This window comes from Centrocercus urophasianus, unplaced genomic scaffold (genome assembly GCF_019232065.1).
Source record: "Centrocercus urophasianus isolate 14NV4802_14NV808 unplaced genomic scaffold, USGS_Curo_1.0 seq_17, whole genome shotgun sequence".
Taxonomy (NCBI): domain Eukaryota; kingdom Metazoa; phylum Chordata; class Aves; order Galliformes; family Phasianidae; genus Centrocercus; species Centrocercus urophasianus.
Genome location: NW_024884722.1, coordinates 6381234 through 6401982, shown reverse-complemented (window position 1 = coordinate 6401982; position 20749 = coordinate 6381234). Strand labels below are relative to the sequence as shown.

The following is a 20749-nucleotide window of genomic DNA, read 5'->3' as shown; positions in this document are numbered from 1 at the left end:
TCATCACCATTGCCACCACCAGCACTAAACCACATCACGCAGCACGTCATCTAGATGCCTCTTGAACACTGCCAGGGACCTTCAGGAAGTTGTACAGTGCAGTGAGGTCTCCCCTGAGCCTCCTCTTCTCCAGACTGAACAATCCCAGCTCCCTCAGCCGCTCCTCATAAGGTTTGTGCTCCAGACCCCTCACCAGTTTCGCTGCCCTTCTCTGGACACGCTCCAGGACCTCAACATCTTTCCTGCAGTAAGGGGCCCAAAACTGAACACAGTACTCATAAAACAGATAAGTGTTCCCACAGGCTGCAGCTGTCACACTCACCATTTCAGAGAGCATTATCTCAGCTCTGGATGTACTGAATGAAATTCCACGTTGAAGCCTTAATTACAAGAGTTGTCTATAACATTAGAACTTTGGTGTAAGGTAATTAATTCAGAAATTGGTGCTAATAGATGCAGTTTCAGACTCACTTGATTGCTATCGGAAGCCAGTGATATCATAAGCAAAATAATTTTTATTTTATGCAAAAGTTGCCAATCATTCCAGGAAATACACGGTAAAGTATTAAAGCAAATTAAATTTTTTAAACCAGCGTAACCAGAAGAGGGTTATTTTTAAAAGTGCTACCTCTGAAAAGCTGATTGCCCAACACTATAAAAATGGTCAAAGCCATAAATGCCAAGTTCATTTCTATTTCACTTTGGAGGTAACTATCTTTCAAATCCCAACAGCTGGACTATTTAATACAATCTGGTGAATCAAAGTATAATTCTTCACTGGGCTCACAGTGGGGAGTCTGCATTAGTGTATGGCAGCATTCCAACAACTGATGCACGGCCAAACGCTCTGAAGTCTGTTTCATTTGTAACAAAAATGGATAAAACAGCAATCATATTTACCACCTTCAAAGGTCAGAAAAATGAAAGATGTCGATATAAAGTACTTTAATGGAGAAAACCAGTGATTAAACCAGAGTTCCAAGCATAAAAATAAGAATTACTATTCACACTGTGTTGTGCTAGCATCCCCTTCTTCAAATCCTTTACACTGCTGCAGCACCAGCCTGACAGTGCTGTTGTTAGAGCCGAGGTATTGTTGGAAATCATTAACCCTATTTATTAGGTATTTGTAGCTCCTGTTCAATAGTTGTCAAGAGCAGAATGCAGGCACAATAAAATTTCAGTGCAAGAATGAACATAATTTTGGTGCCTTCTTTCAAAGAACAGTTTTTGCTATTAGAAATAAAGCTTGGAAAAAGCAATTAGTACAGCTGTAGTTAGCCAGCTTTGGATGATGACAGATTTCAGCCAAGGTAGCTCTGCCTGGCCCTACGCAAAGCTCTTCCCTCCCTGAGATTGCTAATATCACTATCAGTATTCTTGCTGTTTGTCCAACTACGGCTGTAAGTCAGAAATGGAGCTCCTCGTTCTATTGTTCAGACATAACTGTTCATAGGTCTGCATACAGTTTTATGACTCGATACATAAAACCTGTACATCACATCCTGATTCAAAGGACAAACGCTTTTTAGATTAATGGTATGGGATACAAAGTTCCATGCAGCTTTAAGAAGGACTGCTTGCAATAGGAGATCAAAAGCAATAGAAGGGTTATAACCAAGGGATCATCAGTGAAGCAGAGCTGCTGGGCCTTTTGTAAATCATTTACAGTAAGAATACAAAAGGACAAACTAAGTATCAGACAGTCAACTGAGACTTGGATTTTCTTTGTTTCCTCCAGTTCAGATTATAACCTTACTATGATTCAACCTTCCTTGATGCTCTGTTCATGAAATTATTGAAGCATTTTTCTATCAGAAACCAGGATGTTATGTAAACATTGCAAAGAACTTTGGGAAGAAGTCTCATCCAATTTTCTGACAATATGTAAAAGCAAAAGGCTAAATGGACCATTCAACCAAATTAGCAGTCCTTGTCTCTCAGCAAGGTCCCTGCTCTGGAGCACTGAGACACCTGTAGCCCCTCTTCAAATAAAATTGCTCTTAAACTCCAAATCAAACTCAACCAGTGCTACTCCCTACTGCCCAAATGATGAGATTCAAAGCACTAAGCCAACCTGCCTTTTGCTCACCAACACTTAAATCCCCAATGAAGCTTAAAAACCGTGGCCGCAGCTTCTCGTGCCTGTAAATACCACCCACCTACCTCCCACCATTCCTGTTTTCCTTCAAGACCCCAACACTGAAGACAACCATCGCTCCTGCAGCGGAGCGACAAAAAACAGTGACAAAACTCATCTCTATCAGCCTTCAATTGGGTTGAGTTGCAGAGAGCAGCATCCCAGGCACTTCTCATTGCACTGTCCCCCCCATACTGCCGCCCTAGGGATCTGCCAGCTGAGACCTGGCCCACTTTTACCTTCCTCAAACCCTTCCCTGCTTACTAAATACTTCACAATTTTTAACACAGCGACAGTGGAACCAAAGGAACCCAACAATAGTAAGAAAGACACCAATTACAAGCCCGAACAAGGCTCCAGTTAAGCATCTGTCCAATGCAAGGGGATGCAGACAGTGACGCAAGTCAATTAGTTTGCTGGCTCCTTCCTTTGCTGGTGTCTGGCCAACAGGTGCTCATGAAGAAAGCACCATTCTCCATTTCAGAAGTGCCTCTGCTGCACTCAGCCAAGCAGAAGTGGTCGATGCAGCAGTGAGCAGAATGTGACTGCAGACTGACTGCTACACAGGATCAAGTTATGGCAAACGTTCCCATTTTAGGCACTGCTTCGAAAACGCTCAAAAAAGATCAGCAAATTAATTTCCGTGAGGAACCCTGAAGAGCTTCTGCCTGCAGTGAGTTAGAGCACACAGTGTACAGTCTAAGAAAAACACGTGACGGTACCTTTGAAAACAGTTAAAACTACGGAGACCTCAAACTTTCAGAACATCCCATCATTTCCTTCATTTGCTGTTCAGACCAAATCGCCCATGCTCAAGCTGCCCTGGAAAACCTTTGTAGCTCTGCCTCGCTGTGGCTGAGCCGCTTCCTGCAGAGCTGGTGGATGATTCAGGGGTACTAAGATTACAGCCAGGAGAAGGAGGACAAATCCTTTAATTGTATAAAATCATGAGATTAAGACTAACCCTCTCTGCGGTTCCCTGTTAACAGAGGTCTGCGCTGCCCAGAAACAAAATGTTTACCAAATTCTGGGGGGAGGAACAGGAAAAAAAAAAACAAAACGGGGCAGAGCCAGACACACCTTTCCCTTCCGTGTCTCTGCACCACAGGGAGTCACAAAGCGCTCTGCAATCCCAAGAGGGCCACATTGTCACCCACTGTCTTCTAAGCAATTGTCACAGAATTACACCCATGCTGGGCTAAACATCTGGGAAATGATTTCTAGAGGAAGTTACCTGAATACCAAGATAAAGCCTCAGTCCCTCCCTAGGACACATTATTTACATCTCCCCTCGCCACCAGCTAAGCTAAACTTCACACATTCCAAACCATCTGCTTCAAGGCAGCACACCTCTGTTCTGGCAATTTCCTGCTCTGAAATTACCCCAACCCTTGTGGTTCATACCCTACATTTTCCTTCCGAATCAATCAAGTTATCATCAATTAGTTTGAATACCAGGAAATCTTGGAGTGAACCACGCTGACTTGCATTACAGCCTTTTTCCTCTATCCCTCTTTTGGCAACCAGTCAGCAGCCCACCCGATTCTGCTGGGGGTGATGCTTGGGAAACACTGAGCTGTAGCAATAACCACGTTATGCATGGAGCCCTGCTTGAATCAAAGACTGCAATCTCACTGTCTCATCAGCATTTAGGCTGTCACTGAGTCGGTGCTGGTGTGGGAACCAGGACTTCGCTCAAGGAGCCAACTTCTGTCATTGCTGTTCACAGACATTTTCCAACATGCATCCTTCTTACTCCATGAGAACAGATGCACTTAAAGTGAACAAAGAAATATCTGTAAGTATTACCCTGCCTCTTTCAGACCACAAGTCTTAGTAAAGGGACAGCACAGCAAAAGAAAACAGTTCACACACGACCATCTGCAGGGTTTTCTGCAAGAAGCTGCACATTAAAATCTAGCTGGGAAAAAAAAAAAAGAGGTAAGTAGTGCAGTGGAAGAGACACCTGGGGATTATGAGACATGCCATCCTCTGCCTGCTATAAAAGGTTCGCTGCTGCTGCAAACAGCTGAGGGAGGTCACACCTTTGTCAGATTTCAAGGAATCGCAAATGATGAGACAGCTGCACCCATTTACCTCAGGTATGAATGAGAAGTGCCACAATAAGTCTTTTGTGTGCCTCTGTCAGGAAGGGTTCCTGCTGAAAGCCGCACGCCGTTTGTTTAGTTAACGCAGGCTGCTTTAGGAACAGCGGTGCAGCAGGGAGAAACTGCCTGTGCTTTGCACCCTGTCCTCACAACACCGTCGGGGTTACGCACTGAAGGAGCTCCTGCGTGGTCCCTGGGCCAGCCACTAAAAGCTGCATCGCATCCCTGACTTTGCTTCACCCTGCAGTGAACCCGGGGATTCGGTTCGTGCACTGAAACCACTGCAGGATGAGCGCCTGAGCACAGCAAAAGGGAACAACAGGGAGATTCCCTTCAGAAATGCACTGTGGTCCAAACTAAACTGCCTGTACAGGTGTGCCCAGGGAAGCCTAGAACACTGCAATGCTGCCTGCTTACAGATCCAAGCTGTCAGATGTGTACGACAAATGAACCTCCTTCGGGCATCTGCTTCAAATGAGCCCTGTCTCACAGCAGCACTGCACTCCCTGCAGTCTGGAGGCTGCTTCTGCTCACTTTTGCTACAAGCAGCACCCGGGAGGCAAAGAAAAGTAACTGCACTTCAGCAGCACCTTGGCTGCTTCCACTCCTCCCTGCCAGCCCAGCAGAAGCGCTGCAGGGCCCCGGCACCTTCTCTCTCCCATTGGAAAACCATCCTCAGTGCTGAGCCTTTCCAGGTTTACACCGGTGGGCGCAAAGAAGCCCTGCAGCACTGAGGAATCTGGCCCATCACGTTTGTTTCAATGCTTTAAGCAGATAAATTAAAGTGAAATGTGTCTTTTAGGATGTCACTGAATAGGCAAGCTGAGAAATAAATTGAGCTTCACGTATGCTTTTATAACACATAACAACTGTGACTGTCAACACAAGATCCTTTTCACTGTCAATTCACCACGCATTCTACAAGACCTTGGGGCCTGCAATTATTTCATTTCCTTTCTTGCAAATGCAATTTCCACTTAGTTTGGTGGAATAAAAGGTAGACAAAAGGTGGTGGGAGTTGCTGTGTTTTTTGATAAAGGTTATCTGCTCAAAACTGTGGAAATCCACCAACTACAAACACAGGATTTTTCGGGAACAACTTCACCTTTCTGTCAGGGTGAACCATTCTGTCAGTCCAAGAAAATGCAGCAGCATTATGCACATCCAATTACCTGCTGAACAAATCTTCGTCTTTCTGATTAAATTAAAATGAAGATCATCTTTCTTCTAAGAATACTTTAATGTAATAAAAGGGGAAAATACATGAGTGGAAAAAGGGGTCTGCTTTTAAAACTCAGTGTAAATTAAATAAAGCTGAAGGGCACCGAAAGGAAATTGGGCTCTTCACCCATTCAAAAATTAATGATAAAAGTAGCTGCAGGAGAGTGAAGTAAATATCAGATCACAAGAACAGATAGGAGGAGAATTTCCAAGTGCACAGTCCAGCATCACAAGGAGCGTGGTACTGCTATGAAGCCAATCCTCCAGCAGATCTGTCTGAAATAAATACTTCTGAAGCAGGTTTGACTCCTTGATACCAAACTGACACCTTGGATCTTCAATCCATTGTGATAAAAGATCCCTCTCTGTCTGTGCAAATACAGTAACAACTGCTTTTTTTTTTTAATATTCCTCTGAAGAACCTTAATCTTGAGGGTGAGTCACAATTTGTATCAAAAAATGTTGAAGAGTAATAGCCTGCATTCATTTCATTCCACCAGGAACCACCCAGCACAACTGCATACAGACCAGTATGACTTCTATGATTCTATCTGAAAATACTGCTATATGGAAAATACAGAGCTCAAAATATCTTAGAGAGAGTTACCTATGTAACTAAGTGTGCTGTTCAGGATATGGAAGAGCCCTCAATTTTGCTACTCCTCAAAAAATCTTCAGGTCTTTTTTTTGGTGGTAGAGAAGAACTTATATTTTTTTTAAACAAACAACAATCACAGATTCTGCAGGAAAAGAGCTTCACTGCAGGAAACTCAACTGTCACCACATGAACATGAATTATTTGAGGAGTCACTGGCAAACAGCTGTAGATACTACATTTATCCTGTTGAGCAACACTGTAGTGAAACCACTTCCGAAGTGCATCAGCTAAAGTGATCTGGTACTGAAAGCTATCCAGAAAACTGCATTACTTACTGTAACATAGCTTTGGAATCTGTGACACCTTTCAGCTGGTTGGAAACAGGACCAGAATCGGGTACTTCGGAACTGAATTCTGTCTCCAAATCTTTCTTCTTCAATGCTGTTTGTACACCACTGGCTTCTGAACCTAACACAGGCAGAGATTTGGATTCTGACGTGGCCAAGATTCCAGTGGGATCTAAAACCCAAAGAAAGTTTAAAGCTCATGTTAGCCAAGATGGCAGGTCTAGAGACAAAGCATAAGAACTCAAGTCACCTGCAGAAATCAAAATGGAATTTTAAAGACATAATGGCTGAAACAGCAATGGTATGGAAGAGAAAGTAAATCTTCAAGAGTGCCTCAAGGCAGGAGCAGGAAGAGGTGTATGGAGGAGTCAGGGCACTTACTGCCACTGTCCTGGTCAGTAGTCACTTTCCGACGTCGCAGAACTCGTTCCAGCTCTGTTTCACCACTGTCTGTTTCGAGGGACTTCAAGCTTCGGGAACTAGTGGATTTGTTCAGTGTTTCCTAAAGCAAGAAACAGGCATACAAAGCTCTCTGAGCGTACAACAAACCGCGCCACCCCTCCCACATGTGCTATGTGGCAACCTTCTAAGCTTCTGGAAGACAAGTGCAGTCCTAGATCAGTCAAAAAACTCCCCGCAGTTGAACAGAGAGCATCTAAGCCCTATCTATGGATTAACCATACCTGCCTACCTTTGAGGGCTGATATCAGGCTTAAGAAATGATGCTGTGGATCTGCAATAAACAAACTCTGATGCTTGCAGAGAAACACTGTCTTCCTCCCTCTTAAAATTTAAAAGATCTTCAAACACTGCCCAGCACCTCTATTAGCAAGATGCCACAGAGCCACATTCCACTTACCCAGCACAGTGTGCATTTAGTGTGCTTGTGTTGGACTCAGCTGTGCACACACCTGGAGAAGCCATCGTGCACTAGCTGCAACATGTTATTATATCATAGAATCTGATTGATGTGGCATAAATGTGAGCATACTTGCACATACGTGATGGTTCTTCTGACACACAGGATCAGCTCTCAGGTTAAAATAGTGTTTTACACATGCAAAATAGAAATCCACTGCTGTGTTGTCACTGCTTTATGCCAGTGTTAGCATTTTGTTTCAGCTAAGCTGTGACAGCAGCATTTTGCTTCTGGGGAAGAGAAGGCTTTAATTGAAGCCTACAACTTCCCAAAGGTGCCTGCACAAATTTCAGTAGGCAAACGGAAAATACTGCTTGCCTTTCCCACCTGAGAGGTCAGTTACTTGAACAGCATCCACTTGAATGTAAACTTTCTCCAAAACATTTATCACATAACTGAAAACATGGCATCCATATGCTGTCTCATTCTCCCTCCAAGTCTTGGGAATCCTTGGGAATCTCTAGGATATCTGTTTACTCAGTCTTCCAAAACATGTCAGACTCCTATACATTCTTCCAGAGCATAAATAAAATATTCTTAACAACTGCAGTTGACAAACGTAAGATGAGTGGAAACAGACAATGACAAAAGGAAGTGTCACCATAAGCTACAAAAGCTGAGCTGCTTTCAGGCTTCCAGCACAATAACTAAACCCTCACCTCCACCACATCCTGCTCCCAGAATACTTTCTTTGACACCTATTTCTCTCTCTGACCTGGTAATCTCGGCTGGGGAGCACACTAACCCCCCTGTGATTCTGGAGGAAACAGTCAGAGACCTACTGCTCCAACTGGACTGCCACAAGTCGATGGGGCCAGATGAGATCCACCCGAGAGTGCTGAGGGAACTGGCGGAGGTGATAGCCGAGCCGCTTTCCATCATCTGTCAACGCTCCTTGTTGACCGGTGAGGTCCCAGATGACTGGAGGCTTGCCAATGTGACTCCCATTTATAAGAAAGGTCGTAAGGAGGATCCGGGGAACTACAGGCCTGTTAGCCTGACCTCGGTGCCAGGGAAGGTTATGGAGCAGATCGTCTTGAGGGAGATCATGCGGCATGTGCAGGGTGACCGGGGGATCAGGCCTAGCCAGCATGGGTTCATGAAGGGCAGGTCCTGCTTGACCAACCTGATCTCCTTCTATGATCTAGTGACCCATCTGGTGGATGAGGGAAAGGCTGTTGATGTGGTCTACCTAGACTTCAGCAAAGCCTTTGACACTGTCTCCCACAGCATCCTCCTGCAGAAGCTGGCAGCCAGAGGCTTGGATGGATACACTCTTGGCTGGGTAAGGAGCTGGTTGGAGGGCCAGGCACAGAGAGTGGTGGTAAATGGAGTCAAATCCAGCTGGCGACCGGTTGTGAGTGGTGTCCCCCAGGGGTCGGTGCTGGGGCCTGTCCTCTTCAATATCTTTATTGATGACCTCGATGAGGGCATCGAGTGCACCCTCTGTAAGTTTGCAGATGACACCAAATTGGCTGGAAGTGTGGATCTGCCTGGGGGTAGCGAGGCCCTACAGAGGGATCTGGACAGGCTGGAGAGCTGGGCTGAAGCCAATGGGATGAGTTTCAACAAGGCCAAATGCCGGGTCCTGCACTTCGGCCACAACAACCCCAGGCGACACTGCAGGCTTGGGGCGGTGTGGCTGGAGGACTGCATAGAGGAAATGGACCTGGGGGTATTGATTGATGCTCGGCTGAATATGAGCCGACAGTGTGCCCAGGTGGCCAAGAAGGCCAATGGCATCCTGGCTTGCATCAGAAACAGTGTTGCAAGCAGGAGCAGAAAGGCGATCGTTCCCTTGTATTCAGCACTGGTGAGACCGCACCTCGAGTACTGTGTCCAGTTTTGGGCCCCTCACTGCAAGAAAGATATTGAGGCCCTGGAACGTGTTCAAAGGAGGGCAACAAAGCTGGTGAGGGGTCTGGAACACAGGCCATATGAGGAGAGGGTGAAGGAGCTGGGAATGTTCAGCCTGGAGAAGAGGAGGCTCAGGGGAGACCTCATTGCTCTCTATAACTTCCTGAAGGGAGGTTGTAGTGAGCTGGGGGTTGGCCTCTTCTCTCGTGTCATTAGTGATAGGACCAGGGGGAATGGCTTCAAGCTACGGCAGGGGAGATTCAGGCTGGACATGAGGAAGTATTACTTTTCAGAAAGGGTGGTCAGGCACTGGAACGGATGCCCAGGGAGGTGGTGGAGTCACCGACCCTGGGGGTGTTCAAGGAAAGACTGGATGTTGTGTTGAGGGACATGGTTTAGTAGGAGCTATTGGGAATAGGTGAACGGTTGGACTGGGTGATCTTTTAGGTCTTTTCCAACCTTGGTGATTCTATGATTCTATGATTCTATTTGAAATTTAACAGAGAAAATACACGATTTCTGAGCGCTGTGCTGCAGATCTGTATTAACACACATGCACAAAAGCAACCTGAGCAACTGAGTTGCTCAAACTCTGTGCTTTACGGAACATGAATGCTTTGTTTGTAACAATTATATGGAGGCCTACACGAAATGCATAATTAGCATAGTAACAACAAACGTTTACTCCATCACATCCCACCCCCATGTTTGTTGTCTGACTGTGCATAATGACTGGTCTCAAGAGCAGACTGGAATTGGGTTTTATTTAGTATGTCTTACACTGCAAATATCCTTAAGAACCAAAAACAAGTCAGACACTGTAACTATAGATCTCCTTCTGCTTCCTCCAAAATACATAATCAAGTCTCCCTCGATGTCAGTGATACAGCATCAAAGAAATGAAACAGCTATTAGAAAATGAAAGGCCCTTCAGCAGGGTCATTGAGTGTGCACAAGTACAAACAGCACACCACAGCAAACAATGCACATACATATGGAGTTCCATTTAAAGCAACCCAAATGTTGCATTTTATTCCTTTTCTCTTTACCTCCATATTTAATTATGTGCCCCTCTAATTACAGCTTGGCATTAAGGTCTGGTGGCTCTCCAGATTATTTCTTCCTTTCTCCTACTCACAGAATCACCTGGCCTGGGTTGGAAGGGACCTCAAGGATCATGAATCTCCAACCCCCCTGCCACATGCAGGGCCACCAACCTGGCCACCAACCAAACCTACACCCAACCTGGCCTTGAACACCTCCAGGGATGGACGGGGCATCCACAGCCTCTCTGGGCAGCTGTTCCAGCACCTCACCACTCTCACAGTAAAGAATTTCCCCCTGACATCCAACCTAAATCTTCTCTCCTTCAACTCAAACCCATTTCCCCTTGTCCTGCTGTTATGAACCCTTTCAAAGAGTTGATTCCCCTCCTGTCTGTAGGCTCCTTTTAGGTACTGAAGGCTGCCATGAGGTCACCCACAGCCTTCTTTTCTCCAGGCTGAACAAGCCCAGCTCCCTTGGCCTGTCTCCGTAGGGGAGGTGCTGCAGCCCCCTGATCATTTTCGTGGCCCTCCTCTGGATCCTCCAACAGCTGTCTCATTTAATGTGATGGGAAAAGAGTCGGTTTAATATGTTATGATTTTAAGTCAATATTAGCTCTCTGCATTGCAGTGGCTATTCTCTTTGCTGTACTGTCTTGCATCACCCAACACAATATTGAAGTTATTATCTAGGTGCAATTATGGCTGATCAGAAAGTCTTATCTACTGTGGATGTGTTCTGCTTGGACATAGGTAGGATTTTACCATTTTCTACCTTACAAAGGCAAAATTTCACCTGATACGCCAAAGTTCAACTTTAAAAGTTCTGGGATCACAAAAATCAGGGAGCAAGAACTATGGTTGCTCTTGAGTGTTTGGTACAATTTTAGCACTTGTGCAAAACAAGCAATGCAACGTATGAATTAAGGACAAAACAAAAGCAAGCTTAAGCCCGTTACTTTTAGGAGGACCAAATACGACCCTAATGTCTTTGTTTATAAATATAAATATAAAAAGACTGGAGAGCTCTCGCTCTATTTAGGCTATGTCTATGCTATCAAGCAATTTCATGCCTTGAGAGACAGCAGTTGATGATAAGAGACCTCCATCCATCCATCACAGAATCAGAGAATGGCCAGGGCTGGAAGGGACCTGGAGGATCACGAATTTCCAACGCCCTGCCACAGGCAGGGCCACCAACCTCCCCATTTAATACTAGACCATCTAGATGTGCAGTTCAGGGGCTTTAGTTTCCCTACCAAAGCATCCCCACTGTGACTATCTGAAAAGTCTCCAAAGATCCTATGGCAGATGCAGAACATAAGAACCCCTCTAGTGGCAGGAACGTACAAACCTGGAGCACAGTTAACAGGTTAGCTTTCTCCAAAGTAAGTTCTCTCAACAACCACTCTTTCAGTAGCACTGAAGTCAACAGTGGGGATGACTGAGGGATTAACTAGAATACTGCTCTGCTGCTTCAAACCAAAATATTCATACAGAACTTTCAATTACAAGCTTTTATGCACAGAAGGTCACGTCAGCTCCACGAGAAGAAAACAATGAAATATAAATAGCAGATGATCTCACCAGGATCCCTTTTAATTCCTTCATTGCACTTTCAGAGGGCTTTGGTGTTTCTGGCTGTAAACAAACACAACACACATGTTAAAAAAACATATGCTTACTAAACTGGCCCAGATGGAATGGGCTATGACAAACTCAAAGCAAAGCAAAAGAGGAATGCAAGGCAAACGTATTCTTTTGAATCTTCCATAGAAATTTGGTTTTTGTAAAAATTACTATGCTCAGATAATACTGCTGCTTTGTATTTATTCCAAACCTTTGTTTTAGGTCTGCTTGACTGGTTGACTGGTCTGAGATGAACTCCCTTCTTAATTCTGTCCATCATCTCTTCAACAGCTTGTCTCTTCAGATCTGTAACTTCTTCACCTGCTCCAAAATCAAAGAGGATACCACATTCTAAACACGAACTACAAAGGAATAGCAGAAAGAAAATAACATGTTAAACAGTCTCCTAAACAGCTTGCTTGCCACATCCAGCCCAAACTCAAATATCACGAAAGAAACAGGCTGATTTTCAAGAGATTCTCTCTCATGGCTGCAAGACATTCAGGAGAAACTGGAAGCTATGTGATGAACCTCAGCACAGTACCTGTCAACTTTCCAGAGTTCTGGATACTCCAACAAAAGACAAAAAGGGAAAAAAGACCACTTAAAAGAAACACACGCAGAAATATGGTTGATGCTATTCAAAGCTGCAACGCTGTACCTTACATAATAAGAATTTTAAATAGACTTTTGATCTCTTGCTTGTCAGGGTACTATTGATGATTCATAGAAATGCAGTTTCTGTATTGTAAGCCAATTTAATGTCAGGCTTTAATTTCACAAATAGGCTGTTTCAAATCTAAAGGCTTAATTGGTGGTATGGGATCGAACCACTCATCTTAAGTCCTTAATGAGGGTCAAAACAAGCCTAGGGTTGGATATAACAACTCGATCAAGAAAGAACTTTTCCCCCTTTATATTTTTATCTTAAGAACAATTCAACCATTAAGAGAAGCAGCAGCTCACGTGATTGAAGAAAGGTCAGAACTGTTAAAGTTTCCTAGTAAATAATGAAGTAGGATTTGAGAACTCGTTGTAAATTTCATAGTGTTTCCTGCAATCACTGTTTCTAACTCTCAACAAAAAGATACAATCAAAACATCTGGGATGCTTCAAGGTAAGTAAACTTGATAAACGAAGGGAACGTAATTTAATTGCTACTGAAAGGTAAGACTGACTCTCCATCAGAGATCTCAGCACAAGGTCATGTCTCAGCATTTTACCCACACCAGCAATCTTTTTTCTCAGACCAATCACCAGTTCCCAAAGATTCCCCCAGTCCAAGTTCACTCCTCAGTTCCTCCCTTAAAGAACAGGGGTGATAATGCTTCCTTTCCTCTTTCTCTTGTTGGTGCCATCCAGTAATCCAGCCATGCTTGCAATACTGCAACCATCAGCTAGCAGTAATTCTTCTGTAACAGTTTTACCCTATATCCATCATTTCACCCTGGCTCCCTTCTCTAGCCCCCATCTTTATTTAAGTGGCACCAAATAAGCTAAGCAATTTGCTACAAACAAACTTCTACTGTTTTATGAGAGAGAAATAATGAGGCAAATCTGTCTTTTTAACTGGCAACACTTGTCTGACTAGCTTTGCCACTTAAGGCACTCATGATCATCTATGAATCTGTACTTAACTCCCATTCTCAACCTACTAAGTTTCCAGCTTCCATTAAGCAACAATAAAATGGAATTTCAGCTGTTATTCTGCATTCAGAGCCACCTCAGCACATGACTGTTTTGTTTTAGTTTTTTAGTACTATTAAAGGATTAGCAGTACAGTCAACTTTGAGAGGTAATTTCATAAGATATGGATCAAGGGATAAAACCTGCAGCGTTTAAACTAGCTCCATGGAAAGGCTCTGGACAGAAGTCGTCACAAAATCAATGCCATTCTAAGCAGGAAGCTTCCCTCTATTATCCAATATATCACCTGCACTCTGTTTCATGACTGCTGGCTTGTCCTGCTTCTTCCAGAAGCCTGTGGATGGGTACAGCACTGGCCATGTAATGTGCCTGCTACACACTGGTTGTGTCTCTCAATGCTGCTGTAGTGTAACTGCTGCAGACTACCAAACTGCTACGGTGCAACCCAGCGAGCTGCACGGAGCCTAAACTGAACCCAGAAATTCTCCCCATCCATTTCACCCAGCACATCTCCATACCCAGCTGAGTGCTCACCTCGCCAGGTCCTTCCTGCAAGTCTGAGATAAACCTGAACACCCATCTCCTCACAGGAGAAAAACAAAAATGAAAGATGAATTTCTCTGTCACATCAGTGAGTGAAATCACTGCACAGATGTCTCTAATAACCACGACACCCAGAAGTAGGAAGATAAGATCTTCCTTGTGGCTACAGCAAGTCTTCTCTAAGGTTTATGACTGCTCATACTAAAATCCCTTTGGAAGAAATATACTGGATGTTGATCACAAGCTCAGTTGAAGGGGGATAACTAAAGAGGGCTATGCAAATTTGCTTGGAATCTTGATAGGGTTTACATGTGCAAAGCAACAATGCCAAAGATACCATCTGTCATCTCAGAGCTCATACAACTGGGCTGCAATCACATTTCTGGACTGCAAGGTAGATGAATATGCTGAGACACGGACAGCAATCGTTAATGCTGACAAGTGCAAGCATTTGCATAACAATTGGCACACACAGTTCATTTTCACTAGCTTTGTCTAGTGAACAATGTGCATGACTTGTGAAAGATGAGCCATACCTGACTCCTGCTGAGGTGGTTTCTCCTTCTTGCTCACGTTGGTGTTGGAGTGAGACCTCTTGCGAATCATTGACATGAGAGACCTTTGAGGAAAACAGAACTGCAGACTATCACTCTGTCCTCTACTGCACCAATGAACTCTGAACATGCCCCACCAACAGCTTGCTTACACCTGATTATACAGCTACTTACAACAGACTCATTTAGCAGCTCTTGAATGCAGATGTATGTTCTGAATTACCCCCCACAACGCCTCCCATCAAAATGCACCAGAGAAATTTATTTCTTTTTAACAGACATTAGGCACAAATCAAAACACTTCAGATTTGAATATTAAAGGACAGTGTCTCACTGTGACAAATGACAAATTGAAGCTGTTCCAGCTCTTAAAAAAAAAAAAAAAAAAAAAGGAAGAGCTGTAGATATCAAAGTGAAGTATTATTCTCCAGAGGACACTTAAATATGGTGATCAGTATCTTCTCACCAATTCCAAGTTTGCAATCTTCTTACAGTGTTAAATAATTATCCCTTCACTACAGTCAAAACGTAAAAATCCAGGCAAGGAAATGATTCATTTAAAGCCCAAGCACATGCTCCCAGTTGCATCTAGCATGTAAGGGGGCTCATCATTCCCCACTGCTCCTTAAGAAGCTGGGAGACCTCCCTGAGATAAAGTGCCAAAGCTCCACTCCAGAATAAAAAGAACACCCAGCACCCAGGTTCTGAAATAGCTTATGCTCACATACACTTTACAATACTTGAAAGAAATGCTCTGCTTTAGCTACCACAAGGCTTAAAGCAGACAGTGCTATCTATCCCAATTAGTAAAGGCCTCAAAGAAAAGAAAAAAAATCACTCAAAAGTTAATTTGTGCTATATGTTCATGAGAAAGAAGCAGGCAAACCAAAGGAATTAATGAAGATAAAAGGAGTAAAATACCTAACACAACTGATCAGAAAACGTTTAGATTTTTAAAAATAGAGCAAGTTGAACAAAGGTCTGAATTTTCCCCACTAATCATTTGTCTTAACATATTGAATCCAGTAGTTACCAAGACATTTGTATGTACTTCCCACTACAGAGGTTAGAAAGTGTTATCCAAGTTCATTTAAAAATAAAACAATTTAAATGGAGGAAAAGAACATCAAAAACAAGTGCTTCTGCAAGGCAAGGAGAGCTCTCAGACTTCCAAGACTTTTTGAAAGTGGTATCTCTAAACCAAATGGAGACTGTTATGGAAGAAAACAGGGTGCCAATATCTATCCCCCTACTTCAACAGTGCACTGCAGTACGTGTTTCATTTCAAGCAAAGATCGAGCCAACATGAACATTAGCTGTGTTCCTAAAATTCAATAGAACGCTCTAGGACTCCAGTTATTTGTGAGCAGTGCCCAATACATGGCATTGGTCCACTTCTTTTATGGTTCTTTGAAAAATTCAATCTGAATTTTATCTGACAGGAAGGGACAACAGTTATAACCCAAGATATCTTCTGGTTCAAAGGGGTATTCCTAGCAGCAGATTCAGACAAGCATTTCACAAGTATATAATTACAGCTATCAATCAGGTCAATAATAGAAAAGTCTCCTAAATTTAGAGGAGACAGATGTCTCTCCTCCTCCAAAGCCACAGTTCAGACTGTGGCTCGGGAAGACAAACACTGTTCACAACTGGTCAGGGTGCAAGATTGTTAGCAGAGAGAGTGTCCAGCTGGCAAAGTGGAAAGAATAAACCCAAGGCAGACAGAAAGAATCTTTTTTATTCAAAGATACTTTTCCTATTCAAATGCAAACTCGTGACATATTCTGCATTCTGACTTATTCTGCAGAGAAAAGCACAGACTCTTGATGTAAGCACTTACCTTATGGGGTTAGGAGGAGGAGGCAGAGGAGGTGGTGGTGGTGGTGGAGGAGGAGGTGCAGGATTTTCAGATTGGTGTATTCGTTTTTGAAGTTCATCAACTGCGCAAGAGAAAAAAACCTCCAGTGAGATCTCTGCTTCTCACATCTGCTCTAAAAACAACTTTGGCCTCTTAAGCAAAAAAAAAAGCTACTAATTAACTAAAAAAAACACTCAGTTGCTAGGAAGTCCTATTTTTGGCAACATTTTCTACTAACAGCAGTCTCTCAGGTGCACAGAAATCCACTAAACCATTTACTGCAACCTGGGCTACTTTTGAAACTAAAATGACTCTCCCCCTCAAACAGAATTCTTTCTATAAAATCTCAGCATGGATAAAAGTTCATCACATTCATGCTACTGCAGTAGCATCAGCCTCCTGCATTTCCATGGAAGCTGAACAAGTCTTCACGTACATCAGAATACAGAATGGAATCATATGAAGCCACAAATAACAAACTAAATAAGAGATGAGAGAAATTAATGAAGATAAGGCAAGAAACTGCTATCATGTCTTCCTGATGGTCTTTGGCTTCTTTTCTCTCACCAAATAGCTCAAGCTGAGGGGGAATGGGCTTATCTCACTTTGATATGGCTCTCTTCTGCACATAATTCTTCAGTTCTCATTATGACTAATTCCAATTGAAATTCCAGTCTTTACAATTTAAAGTAAGAAAAATAAATAATGGAGTGACTTTAAACCCCAGGTACAAACTTCATGTTGGCAAATTCCTTCTGAAGGACAAACCAATTTGGAAGGATAAAATCTGCTGTCATGTTTAGATCTTTTCAAAGAGAGCTGAGAAGAACTCTGAAGCCTGCTTAGGTGTATTTTTAAGGCTGGGCAATGTAAAACTCCAACAAAAAACACTGCTAACAAGCTTTAAGATAATACTGCTCTTAAGAATATGTTTCAGAAAACTGTGACTATATATGGAGTCTTATGTAATGATAAGGATTTGGGACTTTGACAGGGGTTCAAGTGTTTTCACGACAAGCCATCATACTTAAAATTAGTACCTGCTTAGGCCTTCAGTTGAATAAAAGACTGAAAACGAAGACTGTGCCACCAAATTAACAAAGCATAGGCCCACAGTCCTTATAGTAAGGCTGCACACAACAGGAGCCCTTTTTAAAAGCAAATTTAAATAAAGAGCAATAAATAAACAAACTTCCTCACTCTGTGTTGTTTTTTTTAAATCTAGGAGCACATCTTGGCTGAATATGAATGACTCCTTCACACAGAAACCCACTCAGGTGTACATATCCATCTACAAGATGGAGGGCAATCTAAGAACAGAGTTTTTATGTCACAGAAGTTTTACAATGTTTATCCTTCATGTGCGTTCTAAACACGACTGTTCTGAGCTGAAGGCAATTGCTGAACCTCTCGTCACAGGAAATGCACATCTGGATCTTGAGATCCAAATGTGGAGTCCTCAATACAGGAGAGACTTGGACCTGCTGGAGAGCATCAGACAAGGGCCACAAAAATGATGCATGGAATTGAACACCTCCCTGCGAGGACAGGCTGAGAGAGCCGGGGCTGTTCAGTGTGGGGAAGAGCCTTCAGGGAGATCTGAGAGTGACCTTTCAGGAGCAAAAGCGGGACTACATGAAAGAAGGGGAGAGACACTTTAGCAGGGTCTGCTGGAAGAGGAAAAGGGGAAATGGTTTCAAATTAAAAGAGAGGGGATTTAGATTGGATTTAAGAAAAATGTTTGTCACAATAAAGGTACTGAAGCACTGGCACAGGTTGCCCAGAGAGGTGCTGGATGCTCCATTCCTGGAGATGTTCAGTGTCAGGCTGGATGGGGCTCTGAGCACCTGATGAAGCCATAGGTGTCCCTGTCACTGCAGGGAGTTGGACCAGATGGACTTCAAAAGTTCCTCAAACAATTCTATGACTCTCTGATCTCAACTACACAAAAGCTGCTGCTTCTTGGGTCTCAAATCCATCACATGTCATTCCATTAGATGTATATTATTCACTCAATTATACTTCTAAAAGTAAACTCATTACCTGTATGCTTTAGGTCCCTTGCTTTTTCTTCAGAGTTCTGACACTTAAGCTCCAGTTCCTTTTTATCTTCTTCTAAGAGTTCCAGCTGCTGTTTAAGACGACTAATCTCCTTCTGCAGTGTTTGGTTTTCTAGCTGCTCTTCTAATTCTTTGACCTGCAGTTGGCAAACCGTAGCATTAATTCATTCCTGAATTCAAGAAGCTTTCAAAGATTTCTGCATGAAACGCAAAGTAGTTTTACCTTTTGTTGATGTTGAAGCCTCTCTTCTTCTAACGCATGGGTTAGCTTAGCATTGTCATCTAAAGCCTTCAAAAGCTGCTGATCAGGAGCAGAATTTTGCAGAAGCAGCTGGCTTTGCCTTTTCATCTTGTTTTGTTCAATAAACATCTGACAAAACAACCCCAGCCCCAAACAAAAACAAGAGTTAATCTAAGTCTGATGCTATCTTGGAAAAAAGAGAAACAAGAAGAGGCAATTGGAAAGAAAGCAAAAAAGTTAATATTGAGTTAATACAGTAGGAATAGAGGGGAAGGTGGTGAGAAAGAAGGAAAAAGAAACTCTGAGAGTAAAATTCACAAGAACCCAGCTTATACTGAAAGGAACCAGAACAACCCTCTGCTACACCTCTACTACCTGCACATTGGCAGCATAAGTGATTTAACTGCGTGTCTCATTTATTTCCTGGAAAAATGAACATCCCTGTTCTGGGAGCTCTGGAAAGATTAAAGGGATTCAGGGTGGAGGAAGAAAAGCCTATGAATTCACAAGCTACCTCCTCAACCACATCTGCCAGCCTTGGCATACGGCCACTTACTGCACCATCACCTGGGTATGTACATGACTGAGTGATGCGTTTCAGCCCACATTTGTGTAATCAGTGTATGTACTTGCCTTGGAAAAAAAAAAAGGCATCTCAGATCCATTTCAGACTTTCACTTCCGAAGTTCACATTTTCTCTTTTTCAGTTATACTTTAGATTCAGGGAATGGATACATGAGGAAAAAAAATCCATCTGTTTAGAGGCATGACACTGATATAAATATCACACATTTTCCTAGGCTTCATCCACATCAGCATGTGAGATTCCCATAAGAGAGAAAACCTGCTTCTTGCAGTCTGTTCAGGAGCTTGGAGAAGAAGAATTATTTCCTGCCCCAAAAAATTCCTTGGTGAATTTCTTCTGCATCCTGACATCTCTCCCAGGTAGAAAGGTGCCCACCAGACAGGAGTCTGCACTTTTGCAAAGCTTAGCTGTTTCTGTTCTTACAGCAGAAGTAGGGACTGGGTCATGCTGAGCACTCAGCAAAGCGTGCCACTTACAGCAGGAGAGCAGAGAACAGCCAGAGGCTCCTTCAGACTGTGAAAACGCTGCTCCACAGCACAGCAAAAGCAAGAAGATATTTAAAAACTGCAGTATTTCAAGTATGAAAGTTCCATGAGATTTTGCCAGGTTTCTACACTGCTTATTACCAGCCAAAATTCCAGGTACTACACACTGACTGATGGTTTCTTCCTGCTCAGAGCTACTGCACTGCCAGGTGATTTGTATTTTTTTCAGTACAATCGGATTGTAAAGAACCATCAGCTGATGCAGATTTGTAAGCAAGTGCTCTACTCTGCGATTTGCACAGACGTTCTGAGCCTCTCTAGAAAGCACCTCTCTTCTGGCAGCGTATGCAGAGTGAGAAGCCTCCTGACCTTCCTGAACTCTGAACTCACATCCTGCTTGACTCCGCGTGCCAAGAAGAACCAAATGATGCGGCCTTAATACTAATACAGCCAATAGAGAACACTTCATCGGGCAGTGCTGCGCCACGAGGCAGGCGATAAAGAACTGGAAGCATTCGATGAAGGGGAAACAATGAACGCAGGCCCCAGTACTGTGCTTTGTTTTAAAACAAACCCAAATTTACTGTAACACGTACAGAGCGGAGAAAGAGCTTGCCTTCTTCCTGTCCGACCTACTCAATGAAACAGGGTGAACTGCCAATGCTTACTGCAGATAAGAGCATAACCCTCCCCCTGCCTTCCACACGGCTCACTGTGAGCAGGCCTGGGGCACGGCCATCATCAGAGGCTGTGTGCAGGCAGCAGGAGATCACAGCCAGCCCCTGCTCACTGCACTCAGTGCGTGGCCTCTCTGGAGAGCTGCAAGGATGTCATCAGAAGTGAGTTTGCCACATGGAGCAAATATGCTGTACAGGAAGGGAGCTCACCGTGAACTCTGTGCACTGCTTTG

General features: G+C 43.4%; 1 protein-coding gene across 2 annotated transcripts in view; it reads right to left on the bottom strand.

Annotated features, from left to right (window-relative positions):
- Positions 1 to 20749, bottom strand: part of SHTN1 (shootin 1) — a 60241-nt gene that overhangs the window by 3416 nt on the left and 36076 nt on the right. For both annotated transcript variants that reach the window (XM_042818888.1, XM_042818889.1), the window contains exons 9-16: positions 18751 to 18897; positions 18511 to 18664; positions 16450 to 16549; positions 14589 to 14671; positions 12074 to 12183; positions 11821 to 11874; positions 6796 to 6916; positions 6403 to 6586 (exon numbers count right to left, since the gene is read on the bottom strand). In XM_042818888.1, the coding sequence (XP_042674822.1) occupies positions 6403 to 6586; positions 6796 to 6916; positions 11821 to 11874; positions 12074 to 12183; positions 14589 to 14671; positions 16450 to 16549; positions 18511 to 18664; positions 18751 to 18897 (953 nt within the window). The remainder of the gene's footprint in view (positions 1 to 6402; positions 6587 to 6795; positions 6917 to 11820; positions 11875 to 12073; positions 12184 to 14588; positions 14672 to 16449; positions 16550 to 18510; positions 18665 to 18750; positions 18898 to 20749) is intronic.